Raw genomic sequence first — 20,871 nt, 5'->3', positions numbered from 1 at the left:
TCTACAGAGATGAAAACTGAGAGCTATCCTCAATGCTTGCAATGTGCCAGGCTGTTTGGCCAACAGGACAACGCTGGCAGCTGCCCTGGGGGGCTTCGAAAGGTCAATAAGTGCCAATGTTGGCAAATAATTTGTGCCTATTTGGTTTACAATGTGTTTGGGGATATACATTACAAAAGCACAATGTCAGATTGCCATGCAGTTAATCTGGTCATGGCAATGGTATTTAAAAAAATGCAATAAATTAAATAGGTCTCTATCACAGAAAATAAAATACAGACGTAGGCTTCACAATTGAAATAAATGTAAAACTTCACAATTTATTGTATCTTTACAATAACAGATGACTATGTAAGTATAGTGTATGGTACATATTAGAATTAATACATATTGATACACACGTAATCATCATATCAACATATCATACAATATACTGAAATTACAACAAATCCTGCTTTGAATGTAGTTTAGCTTCAACACAGACATTTTTTTTTAGCCTTTACTTTGACAGGACAGCAGAAGACATGAACGGGGAGAGGGGGGCCCATGCAGCGAAGTGCTACAGTTTGGAATCGAACCGGAATCGAACCCGGGACCGCTGAGTCGAAGAGTAAAACGCCTGCGACCACTCTACCAACTGAACTATCCGGGTTCCCAACGCATCATTTTACCAAAGCATCTTAAAGCAATCTTGTAATGCTTTTATTTTTGAAAACTCGTACCGGAAGTAATATTATTGTACAGTTCAACAACACAGACTTGAAACCAATGAGACAGTCCATGCTGAGTGAATGACAGCTTGTTAAACTCCGTAGTTTGTGTTTAACGTTAGCAGAAACAGCAGCAGTATTAGGTGTGGATGAGCTGGTTTACCGGAAGGTGAAAGAGATGTTTTGTGGTCCAGCAGGTCGGAGGGGATGTGTCGGACTTCTCCACTGCAGCTGGTCACTCACAACCAGTCCCAGAACTCTCGCTATCCCTCGTTGCCCTCTGCTTACTTCACGGTCCTTCTCCATCTCTGCCAACGTGAAGTATTCAACACATAATGAGGTAAACCAGCCTCTGAAGCAGTGGGATCTGCTGGTGAGCCCCTACAGCACTGTGCGGGTACAGCTGGGCTGCAGTATCTCCATCCACCCGCTGGATCCGCACGCCTTCCCCGAGGCTGACCGAGTCTTCATCAGAGTTCATGGAACAGACACGGAACAGGCGATCGGTCTGGATTACTTACAAGTCCACTATGATGACCAGAGCAAAGAGCTGCTCATCTCAGCTAAGAAAGTTAACCACAGCATGTCAATTGACCTGACTGCACCTATTAAAAGTAGTGAGTGTCTACAGATGATGCAATCATAAATGAAATGACAAAAAATATGTCTACAGTAGGGCCTATAATTGATCCTAATGCATGTCAGTATATATTTTCACAGCATTTGGCATGATACGGTCTGTTGTCCTTTGGTGTCTCCCTTTGTCAGATCTCCTCATTACTACTCAGGGACAAGGCAACGTGCAAGTGAAGAACATGGAGTGTGATATCTGCAAGGTGCAGACAGAGAAGGGCAACTGCTTGCTGCAATCTATCAAGGTATGAGCTGTTATTACTACACAAACACATTCTTAGCAATACCGGTACATATTATATACATATTACATTATATGTTTGCATATTAATGTGTCATATTGGCTGATTTCCCAATTAAGTAAATACAATTGATTAAATGTTTTTATCGCAAATATTTGACTGATTGTGAAACTAGAATTGTTGGTAATATCTTTTCAGTAAATATGACAGGTGTGTAGCAACAGAGTGATATTTGTTTATGAAGCTGTATAGGTGTTTTTATAATAAAGATTTTGTTAAGATAAATAAAATTGCTGAATACATGAATGTGGATTTTGCTTATTATGGTTTAAATCTGCCCCATGCAGTAGACACGAGAAATGCTTCAAGATTAGTTCTTTTTTTTTAATTGAGCATATAACAGTGACAGTTCACAAGTGTATACAATACAAACAGGTCATATTGGCTGATTTCACAATTAAATATACAAAATTGGTGTAAAATTGATTAAATGTTGTTATTGCAAACATTTGACTAATTGTGAAACAAGAATTGTTTGTGATATTTTCTAATCTTTTCAAGCATATGGAGAAGGGGTACATGAGCATATGGGGAAAAGTATTGTTTAAACCATATTAGTGTTTCCCTATAACTATAATTTTTTAGACTTTACGGGAGCAAAGGTGAGTTTTTCAAACTCACTCTCTGCAACTTAAAAAAAGCCACCAACAGTCCTCAACTACCAAAAAGTACTTGTTCAAGTTAAAATAAACAACCCACTAGAGTGTTGTTGTAGAGTTGGCAATGTGTTTAAAAGGCTTTACCTGATGTTCCACTGTTGTTTGTTGTCTGTTATCTCAGGCTCAGCAGGTTGAGGTCCAGTCGCAAGGAGGACATGTTACAGGTGTGGGCACTATCCATGGCAATGTGGACATCAGCACATGTGGAGACAGTGTAAGGACACTACACTCAGCAGTCATTAGAGGGCAGCAGCAGCAGCCTGAATACAGTCTTTATCTGATTTGGAAACAAAACTTAAAAAAAAGTTAAAACATACATAACCTGGCTACAGTGCTGTGTAGTTATAAGTTGTGTGTTTGCAGGGAGTGGATTTCAAGAAGCTTCAAGGTACCAAAATGAATATTTCAACAGAACGTGGCCCTCTGAAAGTCAAAGCCATCTATGCTGAGTCCAGCTGCATCTCCTCCTGCTCTGGGAGAGTAGAACTGGGGCACGTACACGGTGAGAACAGCTGCATCTATTCCTCACCTATATTGCTTGTGTGGTTATAAGTGCTACAGCAAAACTCAGATGTAGTGTGAAGAAAAAGTTACATTAAATTCATTCATTACACCTTTGTCCAAAACAAACTCCACTGCAACACCACTATGTTAACTTAAAGCAGATGTCTATGTCACGCTATGTCAGTAATCCTGGATTCTGATAAAAAAAAAAAAAAAAGAGTCTACATAAATGCAGTGTGGTTGCAATTTATCCCAAATTCTGTACTTCTTGTTTGTTTTGGAGTAGTTAAAAGGTAGAGATTATATCACAAAGACAAACAGCCCTGTGATGTGAAACCAAGGAAATTCATCATCCACGTATAATTTTAATTGCTTCCTGATACAATGAGCCTGTCATCATAAAATGCATGGAAACAATTATCTTTTTAACTGCAGTGTCTAACAAAGGCTTTTTTGCCAAATGGTCCAGTCTTTACCATCCAGTTGTGTTAAAACTGACTGTGTGCTTCAATTTATTAAAAGGTAACACCACTGTGAAGAACGTGTCTGGAGATACAGTTGTCGGTGAGTAAGCTGAGCCTGATTGCACAATGAACTATGTATGGTATCTGTCAGCGGCTGTAAAAAGCAAAACACCTGGTTTTGCAGATGGTTCAAATAGTTTCCTGGAAGTTTCCTCTCACAGCGGAGGCATTGATGTCTATGTGGGAGATGGTGGCAGTGCCAAACTCCACAGTCAGGAAGGTAAGCTCAGCATCAGGAGAATATTCACCTTATGAATCATAGTTTTCCTTCCCGTTGAATGATATAAATTTTCTTTTGTTGAATGTAGGAGCGGTGTGTGTGCGTGTCCCCTCCTCGTTGAAAGCTGGGGTGGAGCTCTGTGGAACATCGGTGGATATCAGCCCAGAAGTTGGTCTGCATGGAGTAGAAAATAACACAACCGAAGGCCAAACCACAGTTACTGGTGACGCATTCTTTTTTTCATTACATTACACTCCATGGCACATTTATTAAACCAAACCCTCCTACAAGTAAATCAACACATACCATTCCGTTTTCTTTCCATACGCCTTGATTTCTCTCATTTAACCTGTTCCCCTCCCTTCTGTTTGTCTCTCAGGCTACATGAATGGAGAGTCCCCCATGGACCACTGGGTTAAAGCTCAAGCAGACAGAAACTCTGTCAGACTGAAGACACAAAGCTGGTTTGAATCCCTGAAGCTGGGGGGCTGAGTTATGAACGGCATCACTGTAGTGGAGCTTTACACTGACTAAGCCAGATATTTATTGCTGCTCCTCAAGACTGGACGCACATTTACCTCACTAAAGTATTGGAAACTCAGTGCTCAAGATATACTGTACTTTCAATAAAGACAATATGTATCACCAATGTTATATAACAAACAGTCTGTATGTGTTTACGACAGAAAACCTGTTCGTGCACTGTGTCTTGAAAGCATACTATGCGACCACACACCAGTGTTAGTTTGTGCTAAACTGTCAATGGTTTTGAAGAAGAAACTGCTTGCTCAGATTTTTTTGTACGATCACTTGTGATCTGAAACAATGCCACAAATAAACAAAACCACACATAATACCTTCAGAAAAACTAAATCCAAGTCAAAAGGAAATTACAAAGTGTAAATACAAAAGACAAAACAAGATTTAATTTAATACAGTTAATTAAACCATATTTTGAAAGAGAAATTACAAACACGTATTGCACAGACACTGCATAGTCAAAGCAATGTTAAGCACAAAATGTAGAAATTTTAAAACAAATACAATCGATTTGACCTAACTCTGAAATCGGACTGTTGAAACTGTGAGTGATACCTGAGGGTTCAAATTTGTGCTTTGTACTTCCATGTATAAAGAAGTAGAACATTTCTTAAATAAGTAGACACCAATGATGGTCATGTTTTAGTGCCAGAGATCCCCGGCCAACTTTTGCATCCACACAGTGATTTGTGTTGCTGCTGTCACCGTTGCCAAACGATTAGTGGTCGACACCATCTAGTGATAGTGAGTTGTGGAAACAGCTCAGCCATAAATCAAATTTGTCCTAAATCTGTATTACAAGATTTTAAGACTGAAGCAGTTTCTCTGCCTGAGTATCATCCTTAACACATCTTAAGATCAAAACTGGAACACCTTTTTTTAAACAACATCCACTTATCTGTATTAAACAATACAAATACTGTATGAAATATGTTGGGCAATACACAAATGTGTTATAGAAGGGGCAAACAATATATTTACTGTGAATAATAAAGGATCCCCAAAAAGAAATGTTATGAAATTCAGAGTGGGAATCACGCATGTTTACGTACAGGTTATCTAACTTAGAGTTATTAACCCACTGGAGCCTAGCAGGGCAAAAACAAAGCGTAACAATTTAAATAGAAGAAAAAGGTGATCTATTTCCTCAATCAATTAGGTGAATCCTAATCTGATTATTTAACCAGTGATTTTGTGTAGATTATTTTAAGTGTATCATGCAAAATGGTTTGTTATAGATGAACTAACATGTTTTGAAACAATGTCCCAAAAATGATAATGTGATTAATTAGGGCTCTACCTTTACAATAACATTACTTATTGAGATCTGTTCTACTCTCTCTGCACATGCTGCTTTTGACATCACTGGGTGCTGTTCCACTACTTCTCTGGTGTCTTCAGTCTTAGCGGGTCTTGTGATTGGATGCACTGTTCGGTCCATGTTGTATTCAAACCAGTATGGAGGGTCATCACTGCTGTGCTCCCAGTGCTCCGCATGAGGCTGAAGCTTTAAGGCGGCCGCCCTACAGGAACAAATGCTCTCTGGTCATTAAAAGCTGTTTTACAGGACTCTCACTTTGCAGGGGTTTTCTAAACTGTTTCTTACTTGGAGATGCTGCTGCAGCAGGCCATTGTGATGGAGCAGAGTGGAGGACAGATCCTCTCTAAGTATCGGAGACTGCGATCTGTGAGAAGAACACAGCCACTCACATCAAGATCTCGCAGGTGTTGAGATCCACTTGTCAGATACTGCACTGCCATATCTGTCATCTGAGGCAGGACAGAAGAAAATAGAAAACATTGAAATAAACATTTCAAAGTTTTAGAGAAGAGTGATTATGCGTGCGTGCGTGCGTGCATTCAAGCGTGTATGTGTGTGTGCATACCTTGGGACACCCTGACATCCGCAGTGTGACTAAATATCTGCAGTAAAATGAAATCGCTCTGATGGCCGGGTCTGACAGGGCTACACAGTCAGACACATCAACATGTTCCAGATCTCTCATATTCTTGCACAGCTTCTGCCCTCGTGAGGAACAGAAAAAACAAGAGAAAGATGTGTGATAGAATGTGAACTTATGAGGAAATGAAAGAGCAGAGGAAGCATGTCTACAGGAAGACACACATGCCTTCCTCTGTTCACATCTGTAATTTCATGATGAATTTTTAGATTTTTTTATTGGTTTTCTAGAAAAGAGTTTGGGTACAAGTTTATTTACTGTCCGCTGTTGAAATGAACAAACAGTGGAAAAGGTAGTAAACTTGGACCCACAAAAAAACATAAATAACTACAGTAAATAAAAAAGCCACATCTGGCTATATGTTGAAGTTGAAGCTGGATTTGTACCTCCATGCCAATGTCTGTGATGTAGACACACTCGGCAAGAACTAACTTCTTCAAGCGAATTCTCTCAAGAGCTGCCAGCCCCTAAAAGTACATATATGAATTGACAAACTTTTTAACACCAGTTATCTTTTTTTCAGGAATTTGTGAGGGTAAGAAACAATACCTGATCCTGGATGTGACAACCGCTGATGTCAAGCGAGCAGATAGAGCTGCCACTCAGCCACTCCAGACTCACATCAGTCAGACTCTCACAATAACTCAAGTTGAGATGGTACAGCTTACACAACCTGATAAATTGTGCATGCACGCACACCCAACAACATTAAAAAGCTGTTGCGTGAGACTATTTAACAAACCACAATAAGATATGTGTCTGTGAGTTTGTTTGTGAAGTCATACTACAGTATATACCTTTGTGCTATCCTCATGACTGATATGTCAGTGATGTGACTGCAGTAACTGACATTCAGCTCTCTCAGTTTGGTGGATGAGAAACCTTCAGTCAGAAACTGGATCCCAGTATCACTCACCCTACAATACAAACAGTAAACCATGTCATGCAATGTCATTAGAGAGCACAGCATCTAAAAGTACAGCAGCAACAAACACACTTGTTACAAAGTGAGATGTCAAGGTGTTGCAGGTTCTTGAGCTTGGCCATAGATTTGAGGCTTGCGTCAGTCATTCTGGAGCATTCTGCAGCGTGGAGTCTGCGGAGGCATTGTGAGCTGCTGCACAAGGCCTTCCAGCTGACGTCTGTTAGTTGGTTGTTACCTAAGTGCACATGGGGTGACAGAATAACTGGATGTTAACTGGGAATGGAATTACTTCTGTATTTTCAAGTGTATGTGGGAATAAAAGTTACAAGATACAAAATGATCTTACCCTCTGTCCTAAAAGTCTTCAGTTTGGCAACTTCAGCGATGGCTTTGAAGGCAACATCGGAAAGATGAGCAGCATCCAGCAGAGAAATGGCAGACAGACAGCGACATCTGGCAATTAGCGCCTGTTAGAAAAAAGCAAGACTCAAAACTTTTCTCTGCTGCAAGGGGTTAAGGCTGTGCAAACAAAAAAATAAGCATGAGTTGACAAAGAAGATTCTTGTGTAATTTATTCATTATTTTCTAAAGTTAAATGACATATTAGTCCTTATTAAAGCAATGAAAATGAATTTAAAAATGTTTTTTTAAACATTCCATCCCATCTCTGTCATTCCAGAGATGGGAGGTTGATCCTGTTTGAACCTTGTGATGTGTTAGAAATTAAGAAACGTACCAAGACACAGCTATCTGACAGCGTGGGCATGTCATTGATCACAATCTCCTTGAGTGAAGGGCAGCCGGCAGAAATGTATCTGAACCCATTAACAGTCATCTGGGAGGAGAGAGGAAAATATGTGTGTACGTAGGATTCTGAATTATTCTCCTGGATGCAGTTTGGCTTGCTGCTCACATTTTCAGGGCCCTATAAAGCTAAATATCTGGAACCAAAATAATACACATTATTTTCCCATAGGAAAAGCGTGATTTATGTTGCAATGCATGTGTGTTATGTTATGTAGAGTGCACAGGGTGAGTGGGTGGGCCAAAACTGACTGTATAAACCCAACCCCCCTTTTGGCTACAGATGCCTTAAACTCTCCCACTCCTTTAGATCTTTGTTCATTGGCTCTGAGCTCTGACTGAGTACAAACAGTCGCCAGAGCACAGCCTGAAATAAGCAAAGACACGTGGAAACAGAGAGGAGTGACTGGATTTATTCAAGGTGGACTTAAAGATTTTTTTTAATTGATTTTTTTTTAAGAAAAAAAATTGGGTCCTGTCTACAGTTAAAGCTGAGTGGAGTCACTATTGACCAAACTGAGAGAAGAACACCAACTGACCTGAGTGCAGCCGGACAGGTTGAGGTGGATGAGATTGTGGCAACCCTTTCCTGTGTTCAGGTACATAAACCCTTTATCTGTGAATCTACAGCAGTAGGCCAGACTCAGGTATTGAAGGTTGAGAGAGCTCCTGTTAGAAATCAATAATTGGATTAGTTAATGTACAAAACGGAGGACTACTTTTGTATGTGTGTGATTAAGCTTGTTGTTGTTGTTGTTGCTAAAGGTTGTTTTGTTGTTGTTTTAAAAAAGTGAAAATGTAAATACACAAAGCATCGTCATCAAAAACAGTAACATCACATTCTAAATTAAAAGAAGATATCTTCAAATTCATGCATAGTCAAATGTGAAATATTTCCCAGACATTTTGACAGCTAATGACTGTTAGCTGTTGAACTGTTGAACTGGAAAAATCTATCATCAATGCAATCAAACAGTCTGGACTAAATCATTAGGTTGGAACCAACCAAGCTGCTGTCAGACATGAAATACGAGCCAGCAGCATGTTGGACAAACAGAAATGGAGAAAATTCTGGGAACCAAGGGGCAGGAGGCCAGAGGATCATCCCGGGATTTGTTTGTTTAATTTGAAGATTTGAGTGAGCTGGACCACAGTTTAATGCACAAATGTAGTAACATGGCGGTTTTACCACAAATGGAGGTTTACCTGGACAGTTCCCTTAGAGTTTTGTTTGTTATAGGTGTGCAAGAAAGGTTCAAGTACAGCAGGCAGGGACAGCCCTCGACAATTTTCTGAACCATCACATCCTGTTAAAGAGCAAAGATTTAAATGTTACCTTAACTTCCCTCAGCAAGACACCAGTTACTAGAGTGCATGGCACAGCGTAATATCACAATCAATAATGCCTTAACACAAATTTGAATTACTTTGCTAATACTAATTTGCTTTACTAATTTCTTTGCTTTAACTACTGCTTTAATGAAAATGAATAAAATCGATGTTAAATTACAATTGAACAAAACATTTTTAAATTCATTTTCATTGCTTTTATAAGGACTAATATGTAATTTAACTTTAGAAAATAGTGTCAACAATACAGTACTACATATGATATGCAGGTGATACATTTCCTTGTAGATTTCAGTTTTTGCTATCTATACATTATTATTAATAATGTTTTACTTACTGTAACATTAAGACACTCTGACAAATTAAGGTCCTGGAGATTTCTGCACTCACCTAAGAAAAAAGATGCAGGGAAAAAATTAAAAAAGAGAAGATAAATGGCTAGTTAAATTATGTTGTCAACTTTTAGAAATATTTTGCTATAATTATTGTAAAATGTAAGTTGTGATATAAAAGACTAATATACGACAGTAAGTTAATAACAGCATAATATATCATAGTATTCTGTCTTTCACCAAAGCTGTGTATACATTCCTGAACAGCTCCTATCTCTTACAAAAGGTGCTGCCTCTCACTTCTTCCTCAGGCTAAGCAACAGCTGTGTTCCATCAACAATAACACTGTTCACCTTTGACCCATTGCTTCTGTTTCCATAATTTAGCCTTTCTTGCAGGACTTTTAATTCCAAAAATCTGCCTTTCTCCAGCTCTTCTTACTAAAAAAAGACAATCCCTGCAGGACACAAGATGCGTATGACCTCCTCTCTCCTCTTAGCATCTCTGCTCCTCCTCCTGCTCCCGTCCACTGAAATGAAAAGACCCGGGAAGATTTTCAGGAAGAGCAAAGGACTCAGGGGTGCGAGACGCAAACTCACACACGACAGGTATGGATTTACTCTTTTCTAATTTGTCCACTCTATTTTTCATCTACCTAAATGACCATGTTTAGCCAGTGGCAGGCCATGAAACCTTTTTGTTTGTGTTTGAAAACTGTCAGAGCAAGAGGTGCTACGCGTCACAGCAGATCAGGCCCCTCCAGGCTTGTGGCATCTTACTGCTCAGAGTTGACAGAATCTGGAGACTTCTTTGTCGACTGTCAAGACCGACACCTCACCTCTATTCCCACCTCACAAACCTGGTCAAAACAACCAAAGCACCTCCTTCTAGCACGCAACCAGATCAAAGTCCTTCGTGATGGGGCCTTCTTTGGATTTGAGAGTTTAACCAGTCTGGACCTGCAGCAGAATCAGATCTCTTTAGTGGAGGAAGGGGCCTTCCAGGGCCTGACACGCCTTACAACCCTGCTGCTGCAGCACAACCGCCTGGGAACACTTAGCGAGGAGGCCTTCATCCCCATGCCAAACCTTCGCTACCTTCGTCTTTATGATAATCCCTGGAATTGTCACTGCCAGATGGACAGTCTCATACGCACCCTGCAGGTCCCAAGCAACCGTAATCTAGGAAATCATGCCAGGTGTGTGATTCCACAAAAACATTTTGACATAATTTGATCTAACACTCTCATTCCACAGGTGTACATTTCTGATTCTCAGAATAACAAACAGCCTCCAAATTTCACATCTGATTTTATTGTGAGTTAGCCATGTTTTCTCTTGTAGGTGTGCAGAGCCCATCAGGCTGAAAAACATGAAGTTGAAGCAGATTGACCCCAAATTACTTTGTAAGGAGAGAGACCCAACCAGCAACCACACAGATCCAACAGACCTTGTAATGCCCATTCCAATTCGCATAAAACCAGATGCCACCACTTTATGCCATACCTACCTTTTCCCTCAAATACGAATGGACTGCAGTAAAAGAGGCAAGTTCAGCTTTTTCCTAAATTAGTTTGATTAAATGTTTTCTACCCTGAGCCTCAGTGTGTTTTTCAAAAGAATTCAGCACACGTTACTTACGCTATAGCAGAGTTAAGAAAAATTCCTCTGAATCTTCATCTCATAGAACTAGTATGTTAATGATTAAATATTATTGTACTACTAGTACTACTAGCAAGTAATAAACTTGCATTTCTCGAAGGATTTTCAGGGCCAGACACAGAACTGGCAAAGAGCCACATCTAGTTTGGCAGGTGTTTATTCAATGTTATGTTGCTTGCTTCTTTAACCTCAGACAGATTCTACTTTATAGTCAGTTGTTACCTCACAGTATAAACAACTTGGAAAGCATTTGTTAAACAAAAGTTGGGCCATACATTATAATAAGTCAATTGCTAAACCTGCAAAAATATTTTAGAGGTGCCTAAAAATGCACAGTTATAATTTCTGGCAGAGGTAAAACATGAATGTTTTAAAGTAACCCTTTAAGTAACCCCTTTCTCTCCATGTTTAGGTCTAACCGAGGTGCCAACAGGTATTTCAGAGGATGTTGTTCACATTGATCTGTCCCATAATTCAATCCGTCATCTCAAAGCCAGAAATTTTCAAACAGCAAGGAGCCTCAGAACCCTTAACATCAGTCATAACAATATGGAACACATTGACACAGGTATGTTTGCTGTTATCACTGCATACCTATTAAACATAATCTTAAGTAACTATTACTGTATGCGCCTAATATTTCCTATAATTTTCAGGATGAAAAATTGTGCTTTTCTTTGGCTGATGGATAACATGTGGAAGGCTATAGGTAGAGAACATGTTATACAACTGCTGCTGAATTCGGTTTCCCTTGTTTCCTTTGTAGAGGAAGCAGGCATTCTGCCATGTCTGTGTATACAGTATTGTCTTTAAGTATAGTGGGGGAATCTGACAGGGTTACAAACATAACCTGATCACTTTGCTTAAGTGATTCAGACACAAACTGAACGCCAGCCCGCACATTCCTATCAGAGTTTGATTGCACCTCTGGCTTTTACATTTCATGGAAAAGAATAAACAGCAACAGGTCGGGATAAATATACTGTATACTGAAAGATGCAAGAAGTAAATAGATACTATGCTCATGGATTTGTTTCTTTTCTCTCTCCCAGCTTCCCTGTTTGGGCTGCTGCACCTTCGTGAGCTGGACCTGTCCGACAACAGCCTGCATTTTGTCCAGTATGGAGTTCTTGAAGACCTTTACTTCCTGTCACAGCTAAAACTGGGAGGAAACCCCTGGGTGTGTGACTATAGGTGGGTTCTTTGGCTCGAATGTTTTCAATCATTTTCTTTAGACAAATGCAGATAATTATTCAAAATTGATTGAATTTTTTACAGCATCCACTACATGGTGTACTGGCTGCGTCTGCACCCAGGGGTGAGGCACTCTGGCCTGCTGTGTCACTCCCCGCCTGAACACACTGGGAAGAGTGTAGCGAAGTATGTGCATTCCTACAACGGAGAGTGTCCAAAGGACAGACAGCAAAACAGAACAGATCCAGACCAAACGAACCCCGAACTGTGGAATACACCGATGGAAGTGCAAGGAGAGCTGGAGGAGGAGGAGCTGGAGCCGAGCCACTTGAGAGGACCACAGAAATATCAGATCATCCGGCTGTCCTGACTCAAATGAAAATTTTAACTAAAGATTTGACTTCATTTTTGTTCAATATCATAAAACCGTCTGTATCAGATAGAGGAAAATACATTTTTCACTGTTTTTTGGGGGATTTTTGTCTTTTTTATTTAGAGTTATCAACTTATTGACTGACTAATTACTACTAGACGAACATGATCTGTATGGGCCAATGCGCATCTAAAACATGGATATTGCTCAAGAAACACTCAAAAATCTGGCAACAGATGTGCATTACTCACTGATATATTTCAAGCTGGGCCATTTTAGAGACGTGCAACCACGCAGGTTAAGATGGATCACAAATGGGCGATAAGTTTGCAGAATCTGCTTCATTGTGCTGTCTGTTATCCAGTCTTTCTCCACAGAGAAGTTGATCTAGCAGGGACACACATTAGGGAACCTTTATTCTCAAGCATAACTTTAAACGTCACTGTAAATTAAATACAAGAAGCAAATCTTTCAGTACAGACCTGACTCCACAGTGTGCCTGACTGGATAATAGCTTTCCATGTGCAACACACCTCAGCACAATTTAGCCAGTCTTGCAACCCTAAATATTGAAAGATCTGCAGAAGTAAAAAATAAAATCATATGACATATTTGATCATTTGCAGATGTGAAAACGTGAATATTATTTTTTCTCTTTCTCACCAATATCCGAGTAACCAAATCAGACCAGGCAGGAGTCATTGCCACATATATTCCTTTACAAGGCAGTGTGATGTAACTGTACAAGCAGCCTCTTTCTTTCTCCAAACATAGTCATGCTGAAGCACTACTTATTGAGAGAGCTGTTGGACAGAAACACCAAAGCAATAACCAAAACTGCCCTCCCTTTGCCAGCAAATCTAAAATAAACAGGGGCTATTTCTGGTAGGTGCAAGCAGAGTCAAAAAGATGTTTACTGGAGTTATATAACATATTTGTAAACTACTATATAGAGGCACTAGTGTGTTATGTTAAGTACTTATATAATTTTATAATACCTACAACAAATAAAAAGTATTATTGACCTGCAAAAAAACAGCAACACATGAGAGTCTTTTTATGAACGCAACTCTTTCTGCATAATGGGTAACATTAATTGGCATTAATGGGTGACATTAAACATTAAACTGTCCAGAAGAGACTAGAGGCATGTTTACAGTGAAGTCCACTTTAAGTCTTCTGTAACATATATGCTCTCATCACTGCCTCTCCTAGAGAACAGAGACGTGAAGCTGCTAAAGCTTTAAATCTGAGGCTATCATCTTTCTGTGTTTCTGAGTGACTCACGAACGCTGTGTAGTAAAAGAGGAACAACCTTTATTGAAAGGCTGCTAGGGAGCACTGAGAGTCCATCACATCCTTCCCTGATCTCGTGGACTTTGTTGTCAATTTCTATAAACCCCATTTCCAACCTCTGCAAGACAAACACAAAATAGGTAGAATTTGTTATATTTGTTTCTACTAACATTCCAAATAAATGGTTTACCTTAAAGTACTCTTTTGTCCTCTTTGCGTCCTTTGCAACATTACACCATGCAGCCATGATGCGCTCAAGGCGGCCAGCATTTACAAGTCTCTCAAGCTTCTCTGTGGCAACTAAGACAAGAAATTGAAATACCCTTTCAAATGTCCATCCCTTTTGAACAAACAGGTATTTAGAATTATGCATCTTTTTTGGCAGAGTATAATGTGGGCTAAATTAAGGCAACAACAATCTCTAAACATATTTAGCTCATTAAAGTAGAGCCATGAAGAGGGAAAAGTGCACGGGACAGAATGAGTCCCAAGAGGTGTATACAGTGGGGAAGAAATTATTGTCAGGAAAGACTTTTAGTTTGGACAAATTTCTTAACCACACTGCATGTTTTCTCTGGCTATACGAGTCACAACTTGCAAAAATGATTACATTCCATTCAGAAATATTTACCTGTAATGCCTACCTTCCTGTGTCTTCTTGTGCAATTTCACCCAGTTCGACCATTTGGTGAATGCAACAAGCTGGCATTTCCTCTCATAATGCTTCTTTGCCATGTCCATCTTCAAAGCCAGCTCTATTATGTCACTTTTACTCTGCGTGGTGAACCGCTTCCATTTCCTGCCCCCAAAAGCAAACACAGCTCATCATTAATTCAGTGGAAAGGTACGCAGGCAGACTGAAGCCTGCATTAACTAAAAAGGACAGGTGTCGGTAACATTGAAATAATACTGTTTCATCTCAAAAAGGATTTTTCTAATGCTGATCTCAACTGCAGCTGGTTTGGACATTCAGACAGTACAGAGTAATTGACTGGACAAAAGACATACATACATACATACATACATACATGTATGTATGTATGTATGTATGTATGTATGTATGTGTTTTGTGCCGTATATCCTGTGTATATATACAGTATACAGAACAAAAGATCAATGAAATGTAAGTCTGCAGTGACAATAGACAGGTGAAAGGTAATATGTGAAACAATATCCTCATGAACTCCGCAACAGAAACCACATTTACGACTTTCATTCAAATGGGTTAAGTTTCTGCTTAGAGTTACATCTGGGTCACTCTCTCTTGGTATTATCAATGTTTTATTAATGTTTTTGGAAAGATTCCTTTTAGAGCAATAGGATATATATATATATATATATATATATATATATATTTATATATATATATTCAAGATGTGTGGATACACACACCTAGAAGTTACAGTATCATCTTTTAGATGAATTTCTGGATTGATTTTAGTGACTTTTGAACAATCACCTTGCAGCCCTTTAAATAAATGCTCCACCTGTGCTTGACTAATTTGGTTGATTTTCAAACAGAAACAGCTGTCTAAAATCCCCTAATTGCAATCAGTGTAAGCAGAATCTGAAATGTTTTAGTATCCCTCCTCATTCCTTGCTCTCAAACTAGAAAGGAAGGACGGAGCATGACTGATTGTTTTTCACGCTGGTATTCTTAATCAACAGTCTGCTGCTGCACGCGGATACAGTGGTTAAACTCACTTCTATTGCTCTTCCAATTGGGTAAATTAAATATAAGTGTATTTTTGGTAAAATGTGGCGTGTGACTCTGTTGTTATGGAGCTGCATTTGTTTTCCTATTGAAAAAGGTAAGCATTTCTATATTCTTGACCATGTTCAACCAACAGGTAATTCATTCCAACAGGTTACATTGTTGCACATGGTTACTTTTTCAATGATGGTGAATTCAGTAGCCACACAAGTGTGCTTGGTCCACAAACCTGAAACCTGTTTCATTCTGGACCATCTTTAAACACAAATCAAGACTCTGTTAGTCCAAGGGATGAAATGCAAGCTTTGAGGGACCAAAGCTTTGATTCCCTTCAGAGAGAACCAGTCCATGAAAACAATGACAATGCTAGCTACGTTACTAGCCTCAGTGAAGAGATGGTACAAAGCAAACAAGACTCAGAAAATGACGTCCCCTCCGCTCCCCCAGTGCAGAAATATGAGCGTGATGGTTCTGACTCTCACCCCTTTGGCTTTTTTTCTTGAAAATGCACACACAAGAGAATATTGTGGAGGGCACCAGTTTCCAAACAATTAAAGATTTCAAGTGGTTTATAAAAACAATGAAGAACTTCTTCTTAATGCCAGGAAGTGACTTTGGTAGACATTTTCAGACCGCACGGGAAACTATGGCAAACAAGATGGCTTCTAATGCTGAAAATGTAAAGGGAGCGCCAGACACAGGCTCTAGGTCTAATTTGGCAAAAGAAGGAACTGCAGATGATGGCGCCAGTGAATCTATGAATACAGCATTTGAACTAAGTAAACAGGGTGCCAACTACCAACTGCCAAGTGAAAACCTCCCTGATCCTGTCGACTCCACTGCAAGACTCATTCCTACCAATGTTTATGACAACCAAGACTCAGGCTCTTCTCTCTACCCACGCCATCCTTAAGTAGCCACAGAGCATATTTCAAGTGATTACGGAAGTTATGACCGGGGTGGCATTTCTGGGGAAAACACTAATTCTTTCAAAAGTGCTCCTCATGAGCAAAATGAAAATGTTCCATTAAGGGCACCCAGATAGCTCAGTTGGTAGAGCGGGTGCCCATGTATAGAGGTTTACTCCTCGACGCAGCCGGCCCGGGTTCGAATCAGGCCTGCGGCCCTTTGCTGCATGTCACTCCCCCTCTCTCTCCCCCTTCATATCTTCATCTGTCCTGTCATTAAAGGCCTAAAATGCCCCAAAAAAAAATGTTTAAAAAAAAAAATGTTCCATTAACATACAAGCTCCCTGGACAAATACCCTCCGGCTCATTCCTTGGAGAGGATTTGTCTTTCAGTGGCCATGTGACTTCACCCCCTGTCAACTCTCTAAACAGCCCATCTCAAGATTTCAGCGATTATTTAAGTAAGAAATTCAATGTAACGCTTCAAATCTTTGAAGAAAAACAACCAAACTATAAATCTAACAAAGTGACTCCAGCCGATGTCCTGTCTGCACCAATGCCCCCATCTTTGAATTCCTACAGCAACAGTTTATATGTTGGTGCACCAAGAGATAAACTCTTCTTCCAAGATTATCTACAAAACACAGGAAAAGACCAGCCCAGTCATTTCAGGCATATCAAGCCACTGTTAACAATGAATCAATAGATATAAGCTACACTCCAAACGCTCACCTACCTGCATCTACTGGTTCTGTTTCTTCAAGCTCTGATTGCTCTTCACCACGGAGTAGTAGTAGTCATGAGGGAGTTCAAACAAGCAGCCCACATGATGCTCAGAATCAGGCTTTCAACAGTTTTCTGTGAAACCTTCCAGCTCTCTCCATGGCTCGAGCAGACATGATAGCAATCTTGGGGACCAGACAGTCAGTATTAGACGTCCTTACACCCTCACGACCAAGGCAAAAGTTGAGGAGAAATCAGACCTCTCCAAGCTGAGTCTAGTCTCTCAGGGACCAAAACAAGTAGCTGACGATACCCTGATTTCTATTTCTAGTGGCTTGAATTTAAGCCATAGTGAGATCTCATCCCAGGTTGGTGTAGTTGAAACGAATTTCAACTCTCTAATTAAGTTGACTCCAACCTCAGAAACGGAGAGAGCCTTTTCAGGATCCGTTGGCAATCAAATCATGTCCAGGAACTTTAGAATCAAGAATATAATCTCTGATATATGTTGTGCCAGAAACCCCCTGGGCTCATTTACTACCTTGCTTGGACGAGGAATTTCTCTAAATGGTGGCCATGAAAGTGCAACAAGAGCTGGCCTTCTATAGACCCTCATACAACCAATCCAAGCATGGAAGCATCCAGCAAATATAAATAGAGAGCCTGGCAACATGGCCTACTGGCCTCTTAAACCGCTAGCTGCATCAAAAGGTTCTGCTTCTACATTAAGTGGTGTATTTTGGCGGAATGGTGATAACACAAAAAAACTTCCTCCTCAAACTGGCTCTAACATGTCACCACCATCTATAAAAACTTATGTTAACAAGTCCAGAAACCGCTATGTATTGGGCAAAGTATCTCTATCAAAGATCCGTTATGCACCATTATTAGCTGGACTACAAGAACACTGTATCCCACAGTGTAAAAGGATTTGAAAACTGAAGTCAGATAAAATAAGTATTTTTGCTTGTGAATATAACTTGTGCTTATGATTAATTCAATTTTATTTATAGTATCAATTCATAACAAGAGTTATCTCAAGACACTTCACAGATCTAGACCACACTCCAGAATTTACAAGGACACAACAGTTCTAGTAGTTTCCTCCAGAGCAAGCAACAGTGCAACAGTGGCAAGGAAAAACTCCCCTTTGGGAAGAAACCTCGAACAGACTTAGGCTCTTGGTAGGTGGTGTCTGACCACCGGTTGGGGTTAGAATGAAGAGTGGCAATAACAGTCCCAAAGAAATAGTAGTTTTTGGCATAGCAGGGCACTGTGCGGCATTACAAGGAACAGCAGGACGTAGCTGGGCACCACAGATTGTGGCAGGATGTAACATGGCATTGCAGAACGGAACGTGTAGCGGAAACATGACAACAGCTGCAACCATGATTTTGGAGCCTCCCTGATCCGAGGAAACATGCTATTCAAATATTTAAAAAATGTCACATCTCAAACTGTCTCAAGCAGTTCTTCATTTGTCATTGGGATCCTTACTAAAATTATATTCATAGAAAAGACAGCAGTGGCCAGATGTTTTGGTTAGAGAAACATTCATATTTCAAAAATCTATAGCACTATCTGCATCTAAAAATTGCCATTGTTTTCTTTGTCATTTTATGTGTGGGTGAAATCGCTGACAGCATGTACTATATAAATAAGTGTTCATATTGTCAATACCTAATGCTCATACAACTTAAGTAAAAAAAAAAAATGTTTTCTTTAATGTGTAGCCATCTATAACTGGGAGGAAATTCAAGTTACTTTTTGCAGTTCTATACACATCCGCGCTGACTAGTAAAAAAAAGGCTGAAGTGGAAGATCTTTATTTTTAGTCAGAAATGACAAGTATAGTCAATGCCAGTATTTGAGCAGTGAAACTTATACATAGCAATTTGATATTTCTCACAACTCAATGTAGAGTAATAGTTAGAAAAATGGTCTTTTAACAATCATGTTTAGATCAAACTTCACCTGATGCTTGTAGGTTGCACTTCAAGCCATGAAACATGTAGTTTTTGCATAATGGCCCTTTCCTTCATTTTCCCTCAATAAATCCTAGCTCAATTATGTGTTGGTCTTGACTGCAATGAACTGAAGGCCTACCTGAAGCAAGAGCTTGTTAAATGTTTCCTGTAACAGCAGAAGGCCTTCTCAAAAAGACAAAAGGTCAACTAGAGAGAAATACAGAACAATTATTACAAACATTAAAATCTATTTAATTTGAGACTGAATCATTTATCTGAGAAATCTGGGACTCAACCTAACATTTAATGTTATGTTTATTCCACTAACAATACTGTACCATGGAGTCATCTGGGTCAATATAAACAGTGTCCACAGTCAGAGAAGTTGATGCAGTATGCTGTTCTGTATCCGCAACAAACTTGTGCCTCAAAAAAAGAATAAATTAAACATCAAAACAGTGATTTTGTCTTTGGTTTACCTCACACACAGATTTTTTTTTCAAAAATCAGCTACTTCAACTGTTAAAAATGGTAATGGAGCATTAGGTGTAGAAAATGTATTTACATCCACCGTTTAATTTTACTATTGCCAATATATCTAATTTAAAGGGCACTTAAGATGTGTTAATGTGAGCAAATTGACAATTGTGGGCAAGGTAACTAAAAAGAGAACATTATACAATTGGAAACAATGTGATAGAAATGACAATGTCTGTTTAGTTTGTTTGATTCAAGCTTTTCCTCTCAGTGAAGTTTGGGTCTGAGAGGAAAATAAGACCTGTCTTTGACATGGACTTTTAATTCTTACTGTTCACTCCTCCACATTTAGCTAGTAGTTCAGTGACTTTTACGCTAAGCAGTGAAAGAAAAATAGAGCAAGTGAGCCCCCAAGTGTCGGTTTCAAGGAAAGTCAAACGTTACCTACCAGTCAACATCCTGAAGATTATCATGTCCCTGGAAAGCCATGAGAGTGTTTTTCAGAAACTGTATCGGGTCATTGGGACATGACAGACATGAAGCTGTCAAAAGGGCCTATTGAAAAAAAAAAAAAATTCAAGTAGTTAACATTAGCTAGCTACATGCAACATTTCTACAAAATGTCACCTACGTTACCTTATATATTTGTGGCAGGCATTGTTTCACTTCGCACTCTTTCAGAGTTGGCGTTGCGTTTGCTACAGCCATTTGTCTTTGACACATTTGCAAAGTAAAATAGTTATTTAAGAATCGACTATCTGACTGATAGCTAGATAGCTATCTTAGTTCAATATTAGCGTTTGTCAGATTTTTCCTGGTACTCCCATAGACAGTTAAAGAGGTTAAAGGGTACTCCATCTCGATTTTTTTGTTCAACGTTGCCAGGTAACGGTAACGAAGCAAGTGAAGCGCTGGGTTAGTGTTGGACAACTTATGCGCTGCAACAAGAGTCAAATGCACCATAGCATAGCAAGATAAGGTACAAACCCGACAGTCCAAATGTATATTGAAATGTTTATAAATTTCAATGTTTATAGGGTGTGTATGTATGTATATATATGTATGTATGTGTATATATGTATGTATGTGTATAT

At 39.4% G+C, this 20,871-nt stretch overlaps 3 protein-coding genes across 6 annotated transcripts; 2 read left to right on the top strand and 1 right to left on the bottom strand.

Annotated features, from left to right (window-relative positions):
- Positions 1-741: 741 nt before the first annotated feature.
- Positions 742-4,232, top strand: fam185a (family with sequence similarity 185 member A). The gene is made up of 8 exons (XM_034879949.1): positions 742-1,327; positions 1,479-1,588; positions 2,426-2,518; positions 2,668-2,806; positions 3,331-3,372; positions 3,457-3,552; positions 3,641-3,775; positions 3,932-4,232. Exons 1-8 carry the CDS (start codon positions 889-891, stop codon positions 4,042-4,044), a joined length of 1,167 nt encoding a protein of 388 aa, XP_034735840.1. The 5' UTR covers positions 742-888; the 3' UTR covers positions 4,045-4,232.
- Positions 4,233-5,232: 1,000 nt separating this feature from the next.
- On the bottom strand, positions 5,233-20,737 carry fbxl13 (F-box and leucine-rich repeat protein 13). Of its 2 annotated transcripts, none has more exons than XM_034879906.1 (21): positions 20,414-20,737; positions 20,226-20,284; positions 19,639-19,726; positions 19,440-19,507; positions 14,633-14,787; positions 14,179-14,288; positions 14,008-14,106; positions 13,175-13,270; positions 12,944-13,079; positions 9,470-9,522; positions 8,989-9,089; positions 8,322-8,451; positions 7,715-7,813; positions 7,325-7,445; positions 7,051-7,213; positions 6,851-6,970; positions 6,603-6,726; positions 6,440-6,520; positions 5,979-6,113; positions 5,699-5,862; positions 5,233-5,615 (listed from the first exon to the last, which is right to left on the bottom strand). In XM_034879906.1, exons 1-21 carry the CDS (start codon positions 20,498-20,500, stop codon positions 5,381-5,383), a joined length of 2,424 nt encoding a protein of 807 aa, XP_034735797.1. In that variant the 5' UTR covers positions 20,501-20,737; the 3' UTR covers positions 5,233-5,380. The 2 variants fall into 2 exon arrangements, with proteins under 2 accessions (XP_034735797.1, XP_034735796.1); XM_034879905.1 differs by having other exon boundaries at positions 20,226-20,332; positions 20,414-20,736.
- On the top strand, positions 8,098-12,788 carry LOC117949567 (leucine-rich repeat-containing protein 17-like). 3 transcript variants are annotated; one of them, XM_034879934.1, is made up of 7 exons: positions 8,100-8,381; positions 9,928-10,072; positions 10,186-10,662; positions 10,808-11,010; positions 11,538-11,693; positions 12,178-12,319; positions 12,404-12,788. In XM_034879934.1, the coding sequence occupies exons 2-7, from the start codon at positions 9,936-9,938 to the stop codon at positions 12,687-12,689; spliced, it is 1,401 nt and encodes a 466-aa protein (XP_034735825.1). In that variant the 5' UTR covers positions 8,100-8,381; positions 9,928-9,935; the 3' UTR covers positions 12,690-12,788. The 3 variants fall into 3 exon arrangements, with proteins under 3 accessions (XP_034735826.1, XP_034735825.1, XP_034735824.1); XM_034879933.1 differs by having other exon boundaries at positions 9,896-10,072; XM_034879935.1 differs by lacking the exons at positions 9,928-10,072; positions 10,186-10,662 and having other exon boundaries at positions 8,098-8,381.
- Positions 20,738-20,871: the final 134 nt, after the last annotated feature.

Source organism: Etheostoma cragini, chromosome 8 (assembly GCF_013103735.1).
Source record: "Etheostoma cragini isolate CJK2018 chromosome 8, CSU_Ecrag_1.0, whole genome shotgun sequence".
Taxonomy (NCBI): Eukaryota; Metazoa; Chordata; class Actinopteri; order Perciformes; family Percidae; genus Etheostoma; species Etheostoma cragini.
This window is presented reverse-complemented; position numbering and strand designations above follow the sequence as displayed.

What these genes read in the sequence shown, in the direction of transcription:
- LOC117949567 (XM_034879934.1), top strand. Translation starts at nt 9,936, where the DNA reads ATGCGTATGACCTCCTCTCTCCTCTTAGCATCTCTGCTCCTCCTCCTG. An exon ending in CGCAAACTCACACACGACAG is followed by an intron (nt 10,073 to 10,185) that starts GTATGGATTTAC and finishes GAAAACTGTCAG; the next exon opens with AGCAAGAGGTGCTACGCGTC. An exon ending in AATCTAGGAAATCATGCCAG is followed by an intron (nt 10,663 to 10,807) that starts GTGTGTGATTCC and finishes TTTCTCTTGTAG; the next exon opens with GTGTGCAGAGCCCATCAGGC.
- fbxl13 (XM_034879905.1), bottom strand. Translation starts at nt 20,500, where the DNA reads ATGTGTCAAAGACAAATGGCTGTAGCAAACGCAACGCCAACTCTGAAA. An exon ending in TTAACAAGCTCTTGCTTCAG is followed by an intron (nt 14,788 to 19,439) that starts GTAGGCCTTCAG and finishes TTTTGGGGGCAG; the next exon opens with GAAATGGAAGCGGTTCACCA. An exon ending in GGATGTCAGGGTGTCCCAAG is followed by an intron (nt 5,863 to 5,978) that starts GTATGCACACAC and finishes GTCCTGCCTCAG; the next exon opens with ATGACAGATATGGCAGTGCA.
- fam185a (XM_034879949.1), top strand. Translation starts at nt 889, where the DNA reads ATGTTTTGTGGTCCAGCAGGTCGGAGGGGATGTGTCGGACTTCTCCAC. An exon ending in TCAGCACATGTGGAGACAGT is followed by an intron (nt 2,519 to 2,667) that starts GTAAGGACACTA and finishes GTGTGTTTGCAG; the next exon opens with GGAGTGGATTTCAAGAAGCT. An exon ending in AGGCCAAACCACAGTTACTG is followed by an intron (nt 3,776 to 3,931) that starts GTGACGCATTCT and finishes TTTGTCTCTCAG; the next exon opens with GCTACATGAATGGAGAGTCC.